We start from the raw sequence: 13,785 nt of genomic DNA, 5'->3' as shown, positions 1-13,785 counted from the left end.
ATCTTTTCAAATGGAACCGCGCTCCTTGACTCATTACGGTAAAACCAGTTTTGTAACTTAACTTTCACAATTCGATCTTCAAACCCATTTCACGCAGTCTTTTTAGTTTGTTTTATTTTGATTCATTTATAACCCAACAATTTGCAGGCACTTTTCAAAAGCACAACTGAATGCAACACTATGTCTTGTGTCTTCCAAATTAATTGTTTTTTTGAGGACTTTAACATGCTCACATTCTTACCAAAATTAGCAGAAAAGTAGAAAGTGGTGAAAATGTATGTATTCTAGAGGCGTGGTAAAATGGCTCAACGGTGCCCCCGAGACCCCTTGAACATTTTCACATTGACCGATCTTCACAAAAATCACACCGCCTGCAGATTCCCGTAAGGAATTAAGCATACTAGGAAGATGGACACATTATCGTGAGTGTGTGTCCGTGTCATTCTATGCTGATTTTGATACACACTTCAGAGAAAATATTTTCTACTTTATTACATTTATTTGACAGCCTTACTTAAAAGTTACTTTTAGAACGCCTGACAAGAATCACAGACTGCTGCTGCTTGTTTCCCTGTGATGTCCGGAGGCTGCCCCCTGCTGGCTGCTGGGTTCTTCTGCTGATTCTGCTGAAGTTGTCCATAAAAGAAAATGTTTAATATCCTTTAAGGGCAATTTGATGTACAACCAGCAATCAGTGCACAACAAAAATAAACCAATATATACAATGTAAATAACACACAGTATAAAAACCCTATAGACTAAGTAGCAGGGGGAAATTAGCTTTTAATAAATTAATTGATAAGTTGACCAACAGAAAATTATACGTTAACTATTTAGATATTCTCGAAACATTTCATTCTACTTTGAATTTTCTGTTGTGTTTCTAATTATAATGTTGGTGACATTTCCTTGATAAAAATGTGTGGAGGTTTTATTACCTCCGCTGAGGAGGTTATGTTTTCATCTCTGATTTGTCAGTCAACAGGTTTATGTAATAAACTACTGGACCAATAACCACACAACTTGGTAGAAGGAAGCTGCATGGATCAGAGATGAATCTATACGGCTCTGTTGAGCTCTACCTAGTGACAGTCTAGTGAATGAATCTGGAATCTTCTCTCAAAACACCCCCCCCCCCCCCCACACCAGGGTTTGTAGTGTGAAGCTAATGAGGTGTTTTATAAAGATGAAAACGTCAGACCAAGTGAAGCCACTTTATTTCAGCATGAACAGAAAAAAAAGAAGGGATTTTCATTTCACTTCACAACAGTTCCTATTAGAAGCAAGATGCATACAAAGAGAGGTATCAAAAGCTACTCATTTTGGCAGCATTGTAGGGACATTTGCTGATGTCACCACCCGTAGCTCCGTGGACAGGTAAGCCAGCATCTACAACATCCTCCTGGATGGCTCCCTGTGTGAACAGTCAGGCGGCGGCTTGCACAGAATTTGCGCTTCTGCCTCAGGTGTGTCCCTGATGCACACGCTGCGGTGTTAGACAGCGGTTAGAGTCAAAGATGAATCAAAAAAAGATTAAATTATCAGGTGCCAAATTCAGAAAGCACCGCAAAGTAGAGGAGGAGAAGAAAGACCAATATAGTGGCAAGAATCACCCCGATTGTGGATATCATTAATGTTTATTTGTGTCGACATGACATGATATGCTATCATTACAGCTGATTTCAGACTCTTTTGATATTTTTTATTATATATTTTTATTGTTTTTTATAGTATACAATTTTGTCTGCCTGTGTGTGCATCTGTATACAGTCCAAAAGTTCTTGGGGATGCATGACAGTTTGCGTGTGTATGTTGGGGGGGCGCCAATTTGAAATCTCGCCTAGCGCGCCAACATTGCCAGGGCCGGCCCCGGGTGGCAGTGATCCAAGTAGCCCCAACACCTAATAGGATGCACTCCTTACTGCTAGAGATTACACTGGCCCTCTTCCTGCTATAACATGCCTGTTACTGTGATTACTGGACGTTTTATACCACACAATCCTATCTCTGCAAGTTTCTTTTATAATGTACTCATGGGACAAGGGTTCCAAGAAAATTCAATTTCATTCCTATTACATAACAGAATAAATATTGACGGTTTAAAGGTCGAGTTCAGAGTTTGTGTTGCCTTAAACGATACTATTATCAATATGAAATAGTCAATTTTATTGTTGGACAATCGAGTTGAGATAAAGTCTGGAACATGTTGTCAATAACTCTTTAGATGAATGTGTTTTAATTACTCCCATGAGCAGGAAAGATAATTACAGCAAGCAAAACCTGTTTTGGTCTTCTCATAGGCACCTGACTGTTGTTTCCATACAGGCTTGAAATAGAGAGAATAAACAATTCAGGCTGTGCTGCTGAGTATCAACCTGCCACCACTTGTTGTGTACTTTTGAAAAGAGGCCAGTATGAGGTAGTTGTAAATCGATTCTGTGGTTGAACCACAAATACAATTTTTACAGTGTTGGGTCAGTTTAAACAATTAAAGTTTCACAATTCAGGGTAAAATGTGATCTGCCACACACTTTTTTAGCTACGAGCTTTATTGAGAAAGAAATGATTGAGACGACTTAATATTTCCGCATGTTGTGAATCCTGTTCATGTGGTTTAATTTCTATAGTGATGTGTAGTACATTCCAGGTCAAGTATTCATAGGCAAATTACGTAATGAGAATGTATGTGCATACAACACTAATAGACATTGGATTAGTACCTCTGCTTAGAGGGATATTTTCATAGCACTAGCAGGATTTCGCAAATACTAAACCGATTTTACTGAAAGACGGTGAAAGGAAGAGATATAGGCCGAACAAGAACCGCTTAACTTTCACTTTCTTAAATAAGTGCTTTTCATCATTTTTGTGAAATTCTAAAGAAACTATTTTGAGATCTGGAATGAATTTTCTTTCTCAAACTGCCACAGATTTCTCTCTCTTTTTCAATCAATGGTAAACCTGAAATGAATGACCTTAACAAAGCTAGTTTTCTAACATTCCTTTTTTTATTTGGTAAAAAAACAAATCACTAACAGTACAAAAATATTTAATTTAATGTGAACGGTAAATAAACTGTAATCATGATTTTGAGCTTATATTGCTGTTTTCAGTGTTTGGTCACAGAAACTAAAACTTATGCGATGAATCAGTGGCTCAGTTTGGTTTTAAGCCGCCTCCTCTGTGTGGTCGGGGAAACAGGTGAAGACAGGGACTCCTTCTTTGTCCTCTCATCTTTAAGAGCACATTGCAATTCAGGTTCAGTTTTAGTTTTGACGGAAGTCTTCGGGCTCGGAGAGTGTGGCGATCCAGCTTTAGGCCTCTTGGTGGGAGAGTTCTTGTGGGCCGAGGGACAGCTGTGCTGGTTCAGACACAAGGAGCAGAGGGGGTTGATGGGAAGACAGACCTGCTGTCCAAAACCCACCAGCAGCCAGTTCATCTCACTCCACAGCTCCCTGCAAAACAGCGTGAGAGGAACAAATCAGCCACTTTAAACCTGCATCAATTGGGTTATTTATTATAATAAGTCTTATAATTTATTATTTCTCGGTCATTTCTAATCAAGTTTTTTGGTCAGCAGTGAACCAGCCATGCTGTTACCTGGGCAACCACTCCTCCAGGGCCTTGCGTGTCCCCTCTGGGTTCTTGGACGGCTTCCTGAGCCAGAACAGCCTGTTAGAGATACGATGCACATGTGTGTCCACGCCTAAATAAATAAAAAAAGACACCCTCAATTTCAGCAGGCAAACACACATTTATGTATAATGTGTATAATTATAAAAAAAAGGTGTAAATTTGATGTAAACTCTCGTCACATGATTTTAATTATACAGAAGCTTTTCTTTTTCCATTTTATCGTGTTTTTCTGAGCTGTAACTATCACAACCTCAGACTTCTTTAAGACACACAACCAAACAACACCATTTGCCTCAGTGCCATCTAACAATTCATAAAGTTCATACAGTTCATAAATGTATTGCAACAACATGAAATGTATCATATAACATTATATATGTTTATAGATGATCATATAAAGAACTAAAATGACTCTAAGAAGAGTGGATATTTTTGTCAGGGTCCAACATTCCCTTTAAATTCAATCAGGCTCTTTTTTTCCTTTTTAACTGTCTAAAAAGTCTCTGTATATTCAGAGCTCCATAAACAACAGGAAGCATCTTCTTATAAAAACGATAAATAAAGTTTGAGTCATGCTTCCCTGTTAGACATAATGTATGTATTTAATTCCATATGATTTGTATGTGCCTGTGGTTTTAGCAGCGGGTCTCTACCTATTCCAGACACCTGGTCCCAGGCGATGTCCATAGCCAGGTGAGCCATCTTAGGTCCAACTCCCGGCAGGCGGACCAGCCCCTCCACACTGTTTGGGATGTCCCCTCCAAACTCTTCCTGCAGCATGGCTGAGGTCAGCTTCACGTACTTCACTTTAGTCTATAGAGGAGTGGGCGTGGAGGACAGGAGAGAACTCACTCAGGTGCAGGAACAGACAAGGAGGTAATGAAGGTGGAAGTGTGGCCACAGACTGATTTAATTAAAAGTTACTGATGTGAACCGTGTAAGGACGCAGAGGTGAGGAGTCTTACCCTCCAGAAGCCGACAGGGTAGATGAGTTTCCCCAGCGTCTCATCATCAGTGCTGAGTATATTCTCTACTGTGCAGCCGTGTGCCCGGAGCCTCTGCATGGCCGCTGCCGTCACCTGGTCCTTGGTCTGACTGGACAACATGAGTGACACCAGCACCTGGAACCTTCTCACCTGTGCCGACACGGACAATAACAGAGGGATTAAGTGAACTACTGACTTGGGCAGACATTAAAAACGTATAAACCACACCTACATGTGCAGGGGCGTCTGTGTCGTAGCATTTCTCTGCTCCCATGTGGTCTACAGGCGCGTCTCGACCGCTCCTCATCTCGCGAATGAAACCTAACTGTTTCTTCCAGTCTGGAGGTTCCCACTGTTCTGTCTTCACCAGTGAAACACCCTGATCCTCGTCATATTCCACCTTAATTTGTTTCCTCCTGCGGCCTTGCGAAGACAGCAGGAGAGCGTCCGTTTCTGTTTTCGGTTGCACACTGGCCTGTTGGAGGAGTTTATGGCACCCGACTGAAAGAGCACAGATGAAAGCACAGGATAAAAGCGTCAGGTAAATGATATGTGATGTAATGTAAACTATGGTTATGTTTGATTGTTGGCTCGTATATTGGTTTGTTAGTAAGATTACACAAAAAGAACTGGACACATTTTTCATTTTCACCCTTTAAAATTTGGTGCAGATCCAGAATTTCTCTCCCACTTTCTTCAACATTGTGAAATCAGGCATTTTTCGGCATTTTCACCATTTCCCCTAGGAATTACTCATGGATCTTGATGAAAAAAAAATCTGGCACATTTAGGGAACTTAGGTGCAGTTTTGGGAATTTAAGGGGAAAAACTAAATAATGAAATGGGCAAACTGAAATATAAACCCTGTGTTGTGCAGTGGATTTTACTTTCATTTCGGTCTCTGTAGATCTAGTATAGGAAAACATATTTGATTTACTTGTGTTTATAGAGTTTGTTTTCCGTTTCTACATTTGAATGGTGCACTGTTTTTAAATGTTCAGTGCGTAGGATTTAGTGGACTTTAGTGGTGAAGTTGCATGTTATGTCATGAATACCTGTCACACCCCCTCCCTCTCCCCTCCCCTTCAGACATGACAGAGAACCTGTGAAAACCGTCAGTTGTCATAAAAACTCAAAAGGTGTTTAGTTTAGCCAGCCTGGGCTACTGCAAAATACCTGCTCCTGATGTAAATATAAAGTATTTAAATATCAAAGGCCCATATAGGGTCAAGAAAACAACGTTTTGTACAATTCAAAAACACACCAGTGAAAACATCACTCGAATTATTTGATATCCAATTTGCGTCAATAGATCCCTTTCACCTAAATCTTACCCACGGGGCCACCTGTCCATATACCTTAGGCCACACTGGGTGTACTGTGACCTGTGCTTGTCCGCTGACAGATGATAATAGTGGGTGAATTAGAATCTGCAGCAGCCTGAGTGGCAGCTTCCTCCATCTACTGGTGTATTTGTTGTAGTGTTTCCAGTTTAAGATGCAACAGTGTCCCAGTGAACCGTAAACAAATCCACACTATTTCCCAGTCTCTGCAGAAGAGTGTATTAGAAACCAGTGGCAGGTTCATTCATTTCTAAATATATGTTTTCGCCAGTGTCTGTGCGCAACATTACCCGCTGATAAGGGGGCCGAGGAGGGTCTTGGCTCAGAGATCCTCGCCTCCTCCACCTCCACCTTCACCTCCACGGAGGAGACTGGATCCACGTTCCTCCGTCTCCGGCCGAGCCTGGAGCCCAGAGAGTCGGCGGGTCTGCGGCCACCAGTGTGAACTCCACCCCGGGGGACCCCGGATCTGCTCTGGGAGAAGTAAGGAGAAGTCATCCTGAAACACGGTAACACATCGCAGACCCTCGTGCTGCGGCAGAACACAGCCATGAAGCTGAAGCCAGTTTCGCATTCGCTGTCGGGTCACGAGGAAAAGCAGAAACGTTGTGTAAACAAATAGATCATTTCTTTTAGGGTAAAAATATTTTGAGCTCAATTATCAAAAATGTCCCTGCCCCCATGTGTATATCATTTTATATGCTATAACCATATTTTATAGATGTATAAAAACTGATTTATAACTCTCAGAATATGTATTGGGATAATTTCACTTTTTATTCAAGTTTTATAGTAGAGTTGATAGTATAAACTAGAGTTTAGCAACAACATATGACCAATAGTCATATCATTCTTCTTCTTATAATAATAATGATAATCATCATAATAATAATAATGTATAAACACTCAAAACAAAAATGTTTCACAAATAAAAAAGCACACAAGTTAAAACACAAAAAATTCAATAAAACAAATAAAAACACGGTCGTAAAGAAATGAATAAATACACGTGTTACAGAAATGTAAGCATAACCACCCATTTCAATAATAAAACGAGAACTAGGTCACATCTGAGAATGTAGTATGATAGAAGTATGTTTTCTTCTCTATTTATGTGTAGATGACAACAAAATTGACTATAATACAACTTATAAAGGACTAAGAGCGAAAAAGCTTCCTAGATGAAGTTTCTTCAATATCGTAGCTATGAAAGGATTATGTTATGAATATGTTAGAATGAACTGTATAGTGTGTTTTGTACAAACTTTCCGTATAGGTCGCAAATAATAAACAGTTGAAATACAGTAAAAGAAATACAGCACAAGATAAATGTCTATTTTCTCCAGGTGGTAATGTGTTGAGTGTTGCCAGTAAACAAGACTTAGAACATTCTCAACTTTACACGTTTATTATTATTATTTTTTTATAAAGATTGATACTAGGAGTCAGACCAAAGGCAGGAACGAGGATACAATTACCAGGAGCAGGGGCGTTATAGGGGCCCGAGAAAAGCTGAAAACATTAGTGAATAGCAACAACATTTTTGAGGCCCCTCTTGAATGTTTTTACAGGAGACTGCAATGACACCACAGTCAGAAACAACCCAAGAAAGCCCCATCCGTAGTAGCCTTCTGCCTGAAGCTGTGGAATGGTAGAGATTTGTTCAAAGACTCAATGTTACGTCTGTATGATGTGTCTGATGATGGGGTTTGATCTTAAACCTGACTACCTCAGGTGTGTGCTCAGTATAAACTTTGTTTATAATTTTGGTAATAGCAGCGTTGTTTTAACAATTGGAATAATGTGGTTTGGTTAAATATGTTTCTAGGGGGGTTTATCGGTTTGGTTCGATGTAGGGCCCCCCTTCCGAGGGGGTCTAAAAAATCCTCTGACACAGTCCTGCTAAAGAGGTTCTTTTAAAGTACAAAAACTAACAAATAAACGTTATTGCACTTTCTCATTTAACAATCAAAGCGTTTCATTTTCTGCATGAAACTTGACAGTGTAACTACAGCTGTTTTCCAAAAGCTCCTTTCACAGGCAGTTTAGCGAAAGTACCATTTCTCACTCCCAATAAGAAACCGACTTCATCGTTGATAGCTCGTTAAGCTAGCTGCTAGCCGACTGTGGCTGACGTTGTTGTGTCAGTAAACACGGACATAACTTTTAATGGACTGTTAAAATGTGTTTACGGGGCCTTTGGGAAGATACACGCGCAGATTCCTTCCTCTTGATTGGTTACAACACAGAAAAAACACACTAAAGTACGAGCTTTAGCGTAGTTTTACGGCTTTAGCTCGTTTCACGACTACATTTCCCATGAGCGAGCGCGGCTGGCGTGTTTTTGTAGGAAGTGCTCCTGTCACGGCTTTCATGTGTCATCCGGTGCAGGAGCGGAGGACCGAGCTCGGACCAGAACAAGCTCCGGGCTGCGGGCACACACACACACACACACACACACCGAGGCAGGAGGACCCGGCTCAGCTGCAGGAGGAAGGAGCTGCGACTGGATGAAACCGAGAGAGACTCAGAGGTGAGGAGCAGGGTGAGGAAGAAGAGGAGGAGGAGGAGGAGGAGGAGGAGGAGGAGACGCCGTGCATGTGTGCGTTTCAAGCTAGCAGACCTTGGACACCACAGGGGAAGGCTCGTCCCTGACAGGAGCAATGTACTGGGACTGTAGACACGTCGTTAACGGTTCAGCAGCGTCATGGTGCACCCTGCGGTCCGAGCTGTGCGCTGTCCCCACATATGATGAGCTGTGGTCGGCGGAGGACGAGACTCTGCACTGCTGCTGCTGCTGGTTGTTGTTGTTGTTGTTGTTGTTGTTGTTGAATAAGAACTGAAACAGAACAGTGGTTGTTTGTGCTGCTCACCTCCCTCCCTCCCTCTCTGATTCTCTGTCAAATCCACATGACAGTACATTCTTTAAACCTGCCTCCCCTTCTCCTCCCCCTCCTCCCCCTGGTTTACACATTTACAACCTGGGACAAACTTCACTGCTGCTGGAAACTGGTCACTGGGAATGCACTGCTCTCTTTAACTAAATCCCATAAAATCATGTGAGCATGTCAGAAAAGTGTTCTTTTGCATAAATACCAGAAACATGAATACACCTCTCCATTAATGTGGTATTATTCTGTCCGTCCAGGGAGAGCGATCCCTCACTAGTGAACCTGAGGTTTCTGTGTTTCCCCCCCTGTTCATTTCTTTGGCTGTAGTTTACCATCACTCTAGTTAAGTTCATTAAAAGGTTAGTTCATCCCAAAATAAAAATTCACTCATTATCTACTCAGCTCTATGGCGATTGAGGGGCGGGTGAAGAGTTTGAGTCCTCAAAACACTTTTGGAGTTTCAGGGGTAAACAGTGTTGCAGCCAAATCCAATACAATTGAAGGAAAATGGTGACCAATTCTTCAAATATAAGAAAACAACAAAAAACCCACCATGAGATGCCTCCATGCTGCTCCTGTGGTGTCGTCCAAATGTCTGTAAGCCCCGACATTCAAATGACTTAAAGCGTTGTCATTTACACTTGTTTTAGGCTAAATGTCGGCTGTTATTCTCCTCCAGGGCTGCGTTCGCATGTGGATTACAGCTGACATTTAGCCTAAAAACATTGTGTAAAGGACTTATAGTACAATCATGAATAGCCCAATGTTGAGAATAAATCACCTCAGCTAACTTTCCAAGTGAAAATCCTGTTGTCTCACCGAGAAATGTCAGAGGCAGAGGTGGTGAACTAGTGGCAGAAAAACTTGGACTATGGCCAGAACATTGGGAAGACATCAGATTGGAAGGTCTCTGGTTCGACTCCACGGAGTAACAACAAAAAAAATACCTGGACGGAGTAACAACAAAAAGACAAAGCTGGATGGACAACACTTGGCTCTGTCCCAATTTCTAAGAGGATTCTCCCTACCCCACTGTCTCGTGCCCCTGAGCAAGGCACCTTACTCCCCCAACATCTGCTTCCCGGGCGCCGTACATGGCTGCCCACTGTGACACTGTGTGTCCTGCACCAGATGGGTTAAAAGCAGAGGACAAATTTCCTTCAACTGCATGAGTGTGTCTGTGCATGTGTTTGGGATAAATAAATATATCTTGTATCTATCTTCTAAAACCGCACAATGGGACAAACTTGTCCCACACTGGTGGTAACTTGAAATCGTTTGCTCATAGAATAAATGTACGTAATGTTGTTCTATAACAGTTATAGCACAATCATATAACTCAATGTTGTGAATACAACTCACAGCGGCTTTATATAGACATCACAGGGAAGAACTTTTAGTTTGTAGCAACACTATCAGTGGTGTGACCATGACCATGTTCGTCATGTGATGTTCAGGCTTTTTTAGGTTTTTGTAATGTATACTATACTGTGATGGTTGTTGACATGTTTCTAAACGAGTGTGTTACTCTTTCATTAGGCAGCCGCAGTCCCAGCCTACGTAGTGTGTTGCCGCTCCAGGACGGGCCATGAATAAACAAGCAAGCAAGGAGAGTCTGAAGGACAAGGTGAAGGGGATGTTTGGTCTGGGGTCAACGCGCCCACCTAACAAACAGAGTGATAGCAAACCATCGGAATTCATTATTACCGAAGACATCATCAAGGTGTGCAGAAGAGACCGTGCACATTCTCACACACACACACACACACTTAATCTCATCATGCTGTTGATTTCTTTACCCATCATGTTCTTTTCGGGGCCTCACTCCACCTCTGTGTCTTCCAGGAGCTCCAGCCCGACTGCGGCCTGAGCAATCGCATTCGCATGATGAACCATGTCTGCGAACTGGCAAAAACTAAGAAATTTGAGGAGGTGAGTCTCCTCTGGGTGTCACATTGTGATACAGCAATGCATGAAATCTTCTGTGTTATTTAAACTGTTCACATCTACACACGAGGGCTTTCAGCATGCAGTGGAGGCACTCTGGAAAGCTGTGGAGGACATGCTCACTCCAGAGCAGCCACCTGAGGCCAGACACGCTGTCCTGCAGCTGCTGAGGGCCATTATACAGGGACAGGTACACTATATATTCTCAGTGTGGACATATACACAAGCAGCATTCAAAGACAATTCTTGTCTTTTCTTAATGGCATTCTAATTCACTGTTTATTTGAAGGGCGAGCGACTTGGCCCTCTGAGAGCCTACTTTTTCAGGGTGATCAGAGATTACCAGCCCTGCAACGAAGAGCTCTCTGACAGGCTGGAAGTTTTCAAGGCCTTAACAGAAAATGGAAAAGACATCACATACCTGGAGGAGGATATAGGTAAAGCAGTTTGGACCTTACACCTTATTATTGTCTGGTTCACAAACGTATTCCTTTTTTAAAATTAATTAATAACTGCATTTTTCCCTCTGCCAAGGGCGTTATGTTTTCACATGTCCATTTTTCTGTTGGTTGGTTTGTGTGTTTGTTTGTTAGCAAGATTACACAATAACAACTGGACGGATTTCCACAAAACTTGGTTGGAAGGATGTTGTTTGGGCCAGGGAAGAACACATTACATTTTGGTGTGGATGCAGGAATTTTTTATCACTTTCTTAAACATTGCGAGAGAGGGTGTTTTCACGGTTTTCCCAGGGAAAAAGCCAAGGTTCTTGATTAAGCGGGGGTATGTAGGGAACTGATGTCTATGAGTGTGTGAAATTTGGTGCAGTTTGATTTTCTTTGGGAGAAGCAAGAGTCATCCTGAGTGTCATTGTAGTTGTCATTTGGATTCTGCATTTAAAATCTAGATTTCACTGTCAAATGCAGAGCAAACACCGATTTGCAAACACTTTGTGTCTTTGCCATGTCTCATGTTTCAACTTGTGAGCACTGTTCCCTTTTTGCAGATGGTCTTTGTACTGACATCAGCTAATGTTGTCAAGTTAATCTAAGTATTTTCCTTAAAGTTTCAGTGTCCAGGATTAATCAATAAATCAATCAATCTTTATCTGTATAGCAGATTGTATTCATGAAGGTTAGTGCAGTTCAATGTGCCTCACAATTTACTGTGAAGTTGCGTATTACCCCCACCTGAATTCACCCCATCTCCCCCTCTCATTCCAAATGCGTAGAATAATCTACAGTGGCCTGGAGGTCCGGCAAAAACAATCAACTTTAGAGCCAGTGCTTTGTTTGTACATTTCAGGCTACTGCAGAAATATGGTTGTGCAGCATGTTGGACTATGTCCAAGAGGACCTGCTTCAACTGTAGATATAAAAGGGCAAATCTTTAGGAAATTATTGTTAGTATCATCTACAATCAGGGCTCAGATATAATGTTTTTTTATGAAGTTTTGAATCCTCAGTTGTAGCTGACAAATCCTGGTAATATATATTCAGGCTGATATGAGCCACATTGGTTGTAATGTTTGTATTTATAAATTGTGAAAACACAAATGTTCTTTCAAACGCTTTATCTGCTGGTATGTTATTTTCTGTCCCAGCTCGGTTTGTCCTCCTGTGGATGGACATTGGCCTCACCTCAGACTTTCTGCACGTTCTTGTAAATCTGGTGAAGTTCAACAGCTGCTACCTGGACCAAAATGTCTCCACCATGGTCCAGTAAGTCCAACAAACAAAGAGCAAGGCCATGATTCTGAGTTTCTCTCATTTCTGAAACGTTTGTGACTGTTGCTTGCTCTGTGGTGCCCTCTGCAGGAAAATCTGTCTCCAATGCAACAGAACAACATCGTCAACAGATATTGAGGTGGGTTATTTTGTTTTAACACAGCTGTACCTAAACTCGCTGGAGCAACTTTAACTACAGTGCAAATGTAAGCTGAAGAACATTTAACATTACTCTTCAGTTATCTTTTTAATGTTCAACGGTACACAATGCCCTGCTATATAATTATAGATGTAGTTTCCTTCTTTTGCTCATTAAATGATGCAGCGCTTGAGTGATGCTTCCAGCCTAGTTTAAGCTGCACAATCTTTGGTCTGATTGTCCTCTAGCTGACAAGTTTTGCAACTTGCCAACTAAAGGCCCTGATTGGCCCTGATTGGCCCTGATTGGCTGTCATCGGTGGGTATAAGCGAACTCCCCGACGTGATTAGAGACATTAAATACACCTACAAGCACAGAGGGAGGCAATCTTATTTCATTAGTGTCTCTCTGATTCTCATATGTTAGTTTCATGTTATTTCTTTATTAATGTGCAGTGAAAATACTCAAATCTCCATCTCTGAATACTTTGACGTGCCAAGGATTCATGATAGAGGAAACAGTTTACCTTATGTGGAGCTTGGAGAAATACTGAAGTCACATGTTTTTCTAATGGGAAAACCTTTTACATTTAAGGCAAGTTTATTTGTACAGCACATTTAAACAATAAGGCAGTTCAAGTGGCTGTTACAAGTACTTTACTTAAAATACAAGAGGCATGTAGTCAGGAATCAAAAACTTGCATTTAGCATCTATTTAAATAAATCAGTCAGGAAATAATTGGATTTTATGGTGAATATGTGTTTAATTTTAAGCAATTAACAGTCTGGTGTAACAGGTTTGTTATTAACTGCACTTTTCTACAATTTTAAACCTGAAAATTGCAAATGGCTTTATTGTAAACAAACAACGTGTGTGTGTGTTGTGTGCAGGTAGCTCTACAGGTCCTGGATGCGGTGGTGTGTTACAATTGCCTGCCTTCAGACTCTCTCACCGTCTTCATCATCACACTCTGTCGTACAGTCAATGTCAAGGAGTTTTGTGAATCCTGCTGGAAGGTGAGACAAGGGCACACAAACACATCCGTGCACACACACTTCACTTGCACGTTAGAAGTGATTTGATGGAGCATAAGTCAATACTTAAGTCTGATTCTCT

General features: G+C 41.4%; 2 protein-coding genes across 8 annotated transcripts in view; one reads left to right on the top strand and one right to left on the bottom strand.

Annotated features, from left to right (window-relative positions):
* Positions 1-2,989: 2,989 nt before the first annotated feature.
* On the bottom strand, positions 2,990-8,344 carry nthl1 (nth-like DNA glycosylase 1). Its single transcript, XM_053419347.1, has 6 exons — positions 6,256-8,344; positions 4,855-5,123; positions 4,602-4,772; positions 4,290-4,449; positions 3,601-3,706; positions 2,990-3,455 (listed from the first exon to the last, which is right to left on the bottom strand). Exons 1-6 carry the CDS (start codon positions 6,515-6,517, stop codon positions 3,149-3,151), a joined length of 1,275 nt encoding a protein of 424 aa, XP_053275322.1. The 5' UTR covers positions 6,518-8,344; the 3' UTR covers positions 2,990-3,148.
* Positions 6,303-13,785, top strand: part of tsc2 (TSC complex subunit 2) — a 26,422-nt gene continuing 18,939 nt past the window's right edge. For 2 of the 7 annotated variants that reach the window (XM_053419346.1, XM_053419345.1), the window contains exons 1-9: positions 6,306-6,474; positions 8,357-8,498; positions 10,396-10,579; positions 10,702-10,788; positions 10,883-10,993; positions 11,093-11,240; positions 12,407-12,524; positions 12,621-12,669; positions 13,560-13,685. In XM_053419346.1, the coding sequence (XP_053275321.1) occupies positions 10,445-10,579; positions 10,702-10,788; positions 10,883-10,993; positions 11,093-11,240; positions 12,407-12,524; positions 12,621-12,669; positions 13,560-13,685 (774 nt within the window). In that variant the 5' untranslated portion in view covers positions 6,306-6,474; positions 8,357-8,498; positions 10,396-10,444. Of the gene's footprint in view, positions 6,475-8,356; positions 8,499-10,395; positions 10,580-10,701; positions 10,789-10,873; positions 10,994-11,092; positions 11,241-12,406; positions 12,525-12,620; positions 12,670-13,559; positions 13,686-13,785 lie in introns of all 7 variants that reach the window. The other 5 variants (XM_053419343.1, XM_053419340.1, XM_053419344.1 and 2 more) reach the window with 5 other exon arrangements.

This window comes from Pleuronectes platessa, chromosome 3 (assembly GCF_947347685.1).
Source record: "Pleuronectes platessa chromosome 3, fPlePla1.1, whole genome shotgun sequence".
NCBI classification, from domain to species: domain Eukaryota; kingdom Metazoa; phylum Chordata; class Actinopteri; order Pleuronectiformes; family Pleuronectidae; genus Pleuronectes; species Pleuronectes platessa.
The sequence above is the reverse complement of the archived record's forward strand: the minus strand, read 5'-3'. Positions and strand labels throughout refer to the sequence as shown.

Bases quoted from the DNA above. Each gene is read 5' to 3' on its own strand.
- nthl1 (XM_053419347.1), bottom strand. From the start codon at position 6,517: ATGGCTGTGTTCTGCCGCAGCACGAGGGTCTGCGATGTGTTACCGTGT. The intron at 3,707-4,289 runs GTAGAGACCCGC...TTATTTATTTAG, and splicing joins GGACCAGGTGTCTGGAATAG to GCGTGGACACACATGTGCAT. The intron at 3,456-3,600 runs GTAACAGCATGG...GCTGTTTTGCAG, and splicing joins CTGGAGGAGTGGTTGCCCAG to GGAGCTGTGGAGTGAGATGA.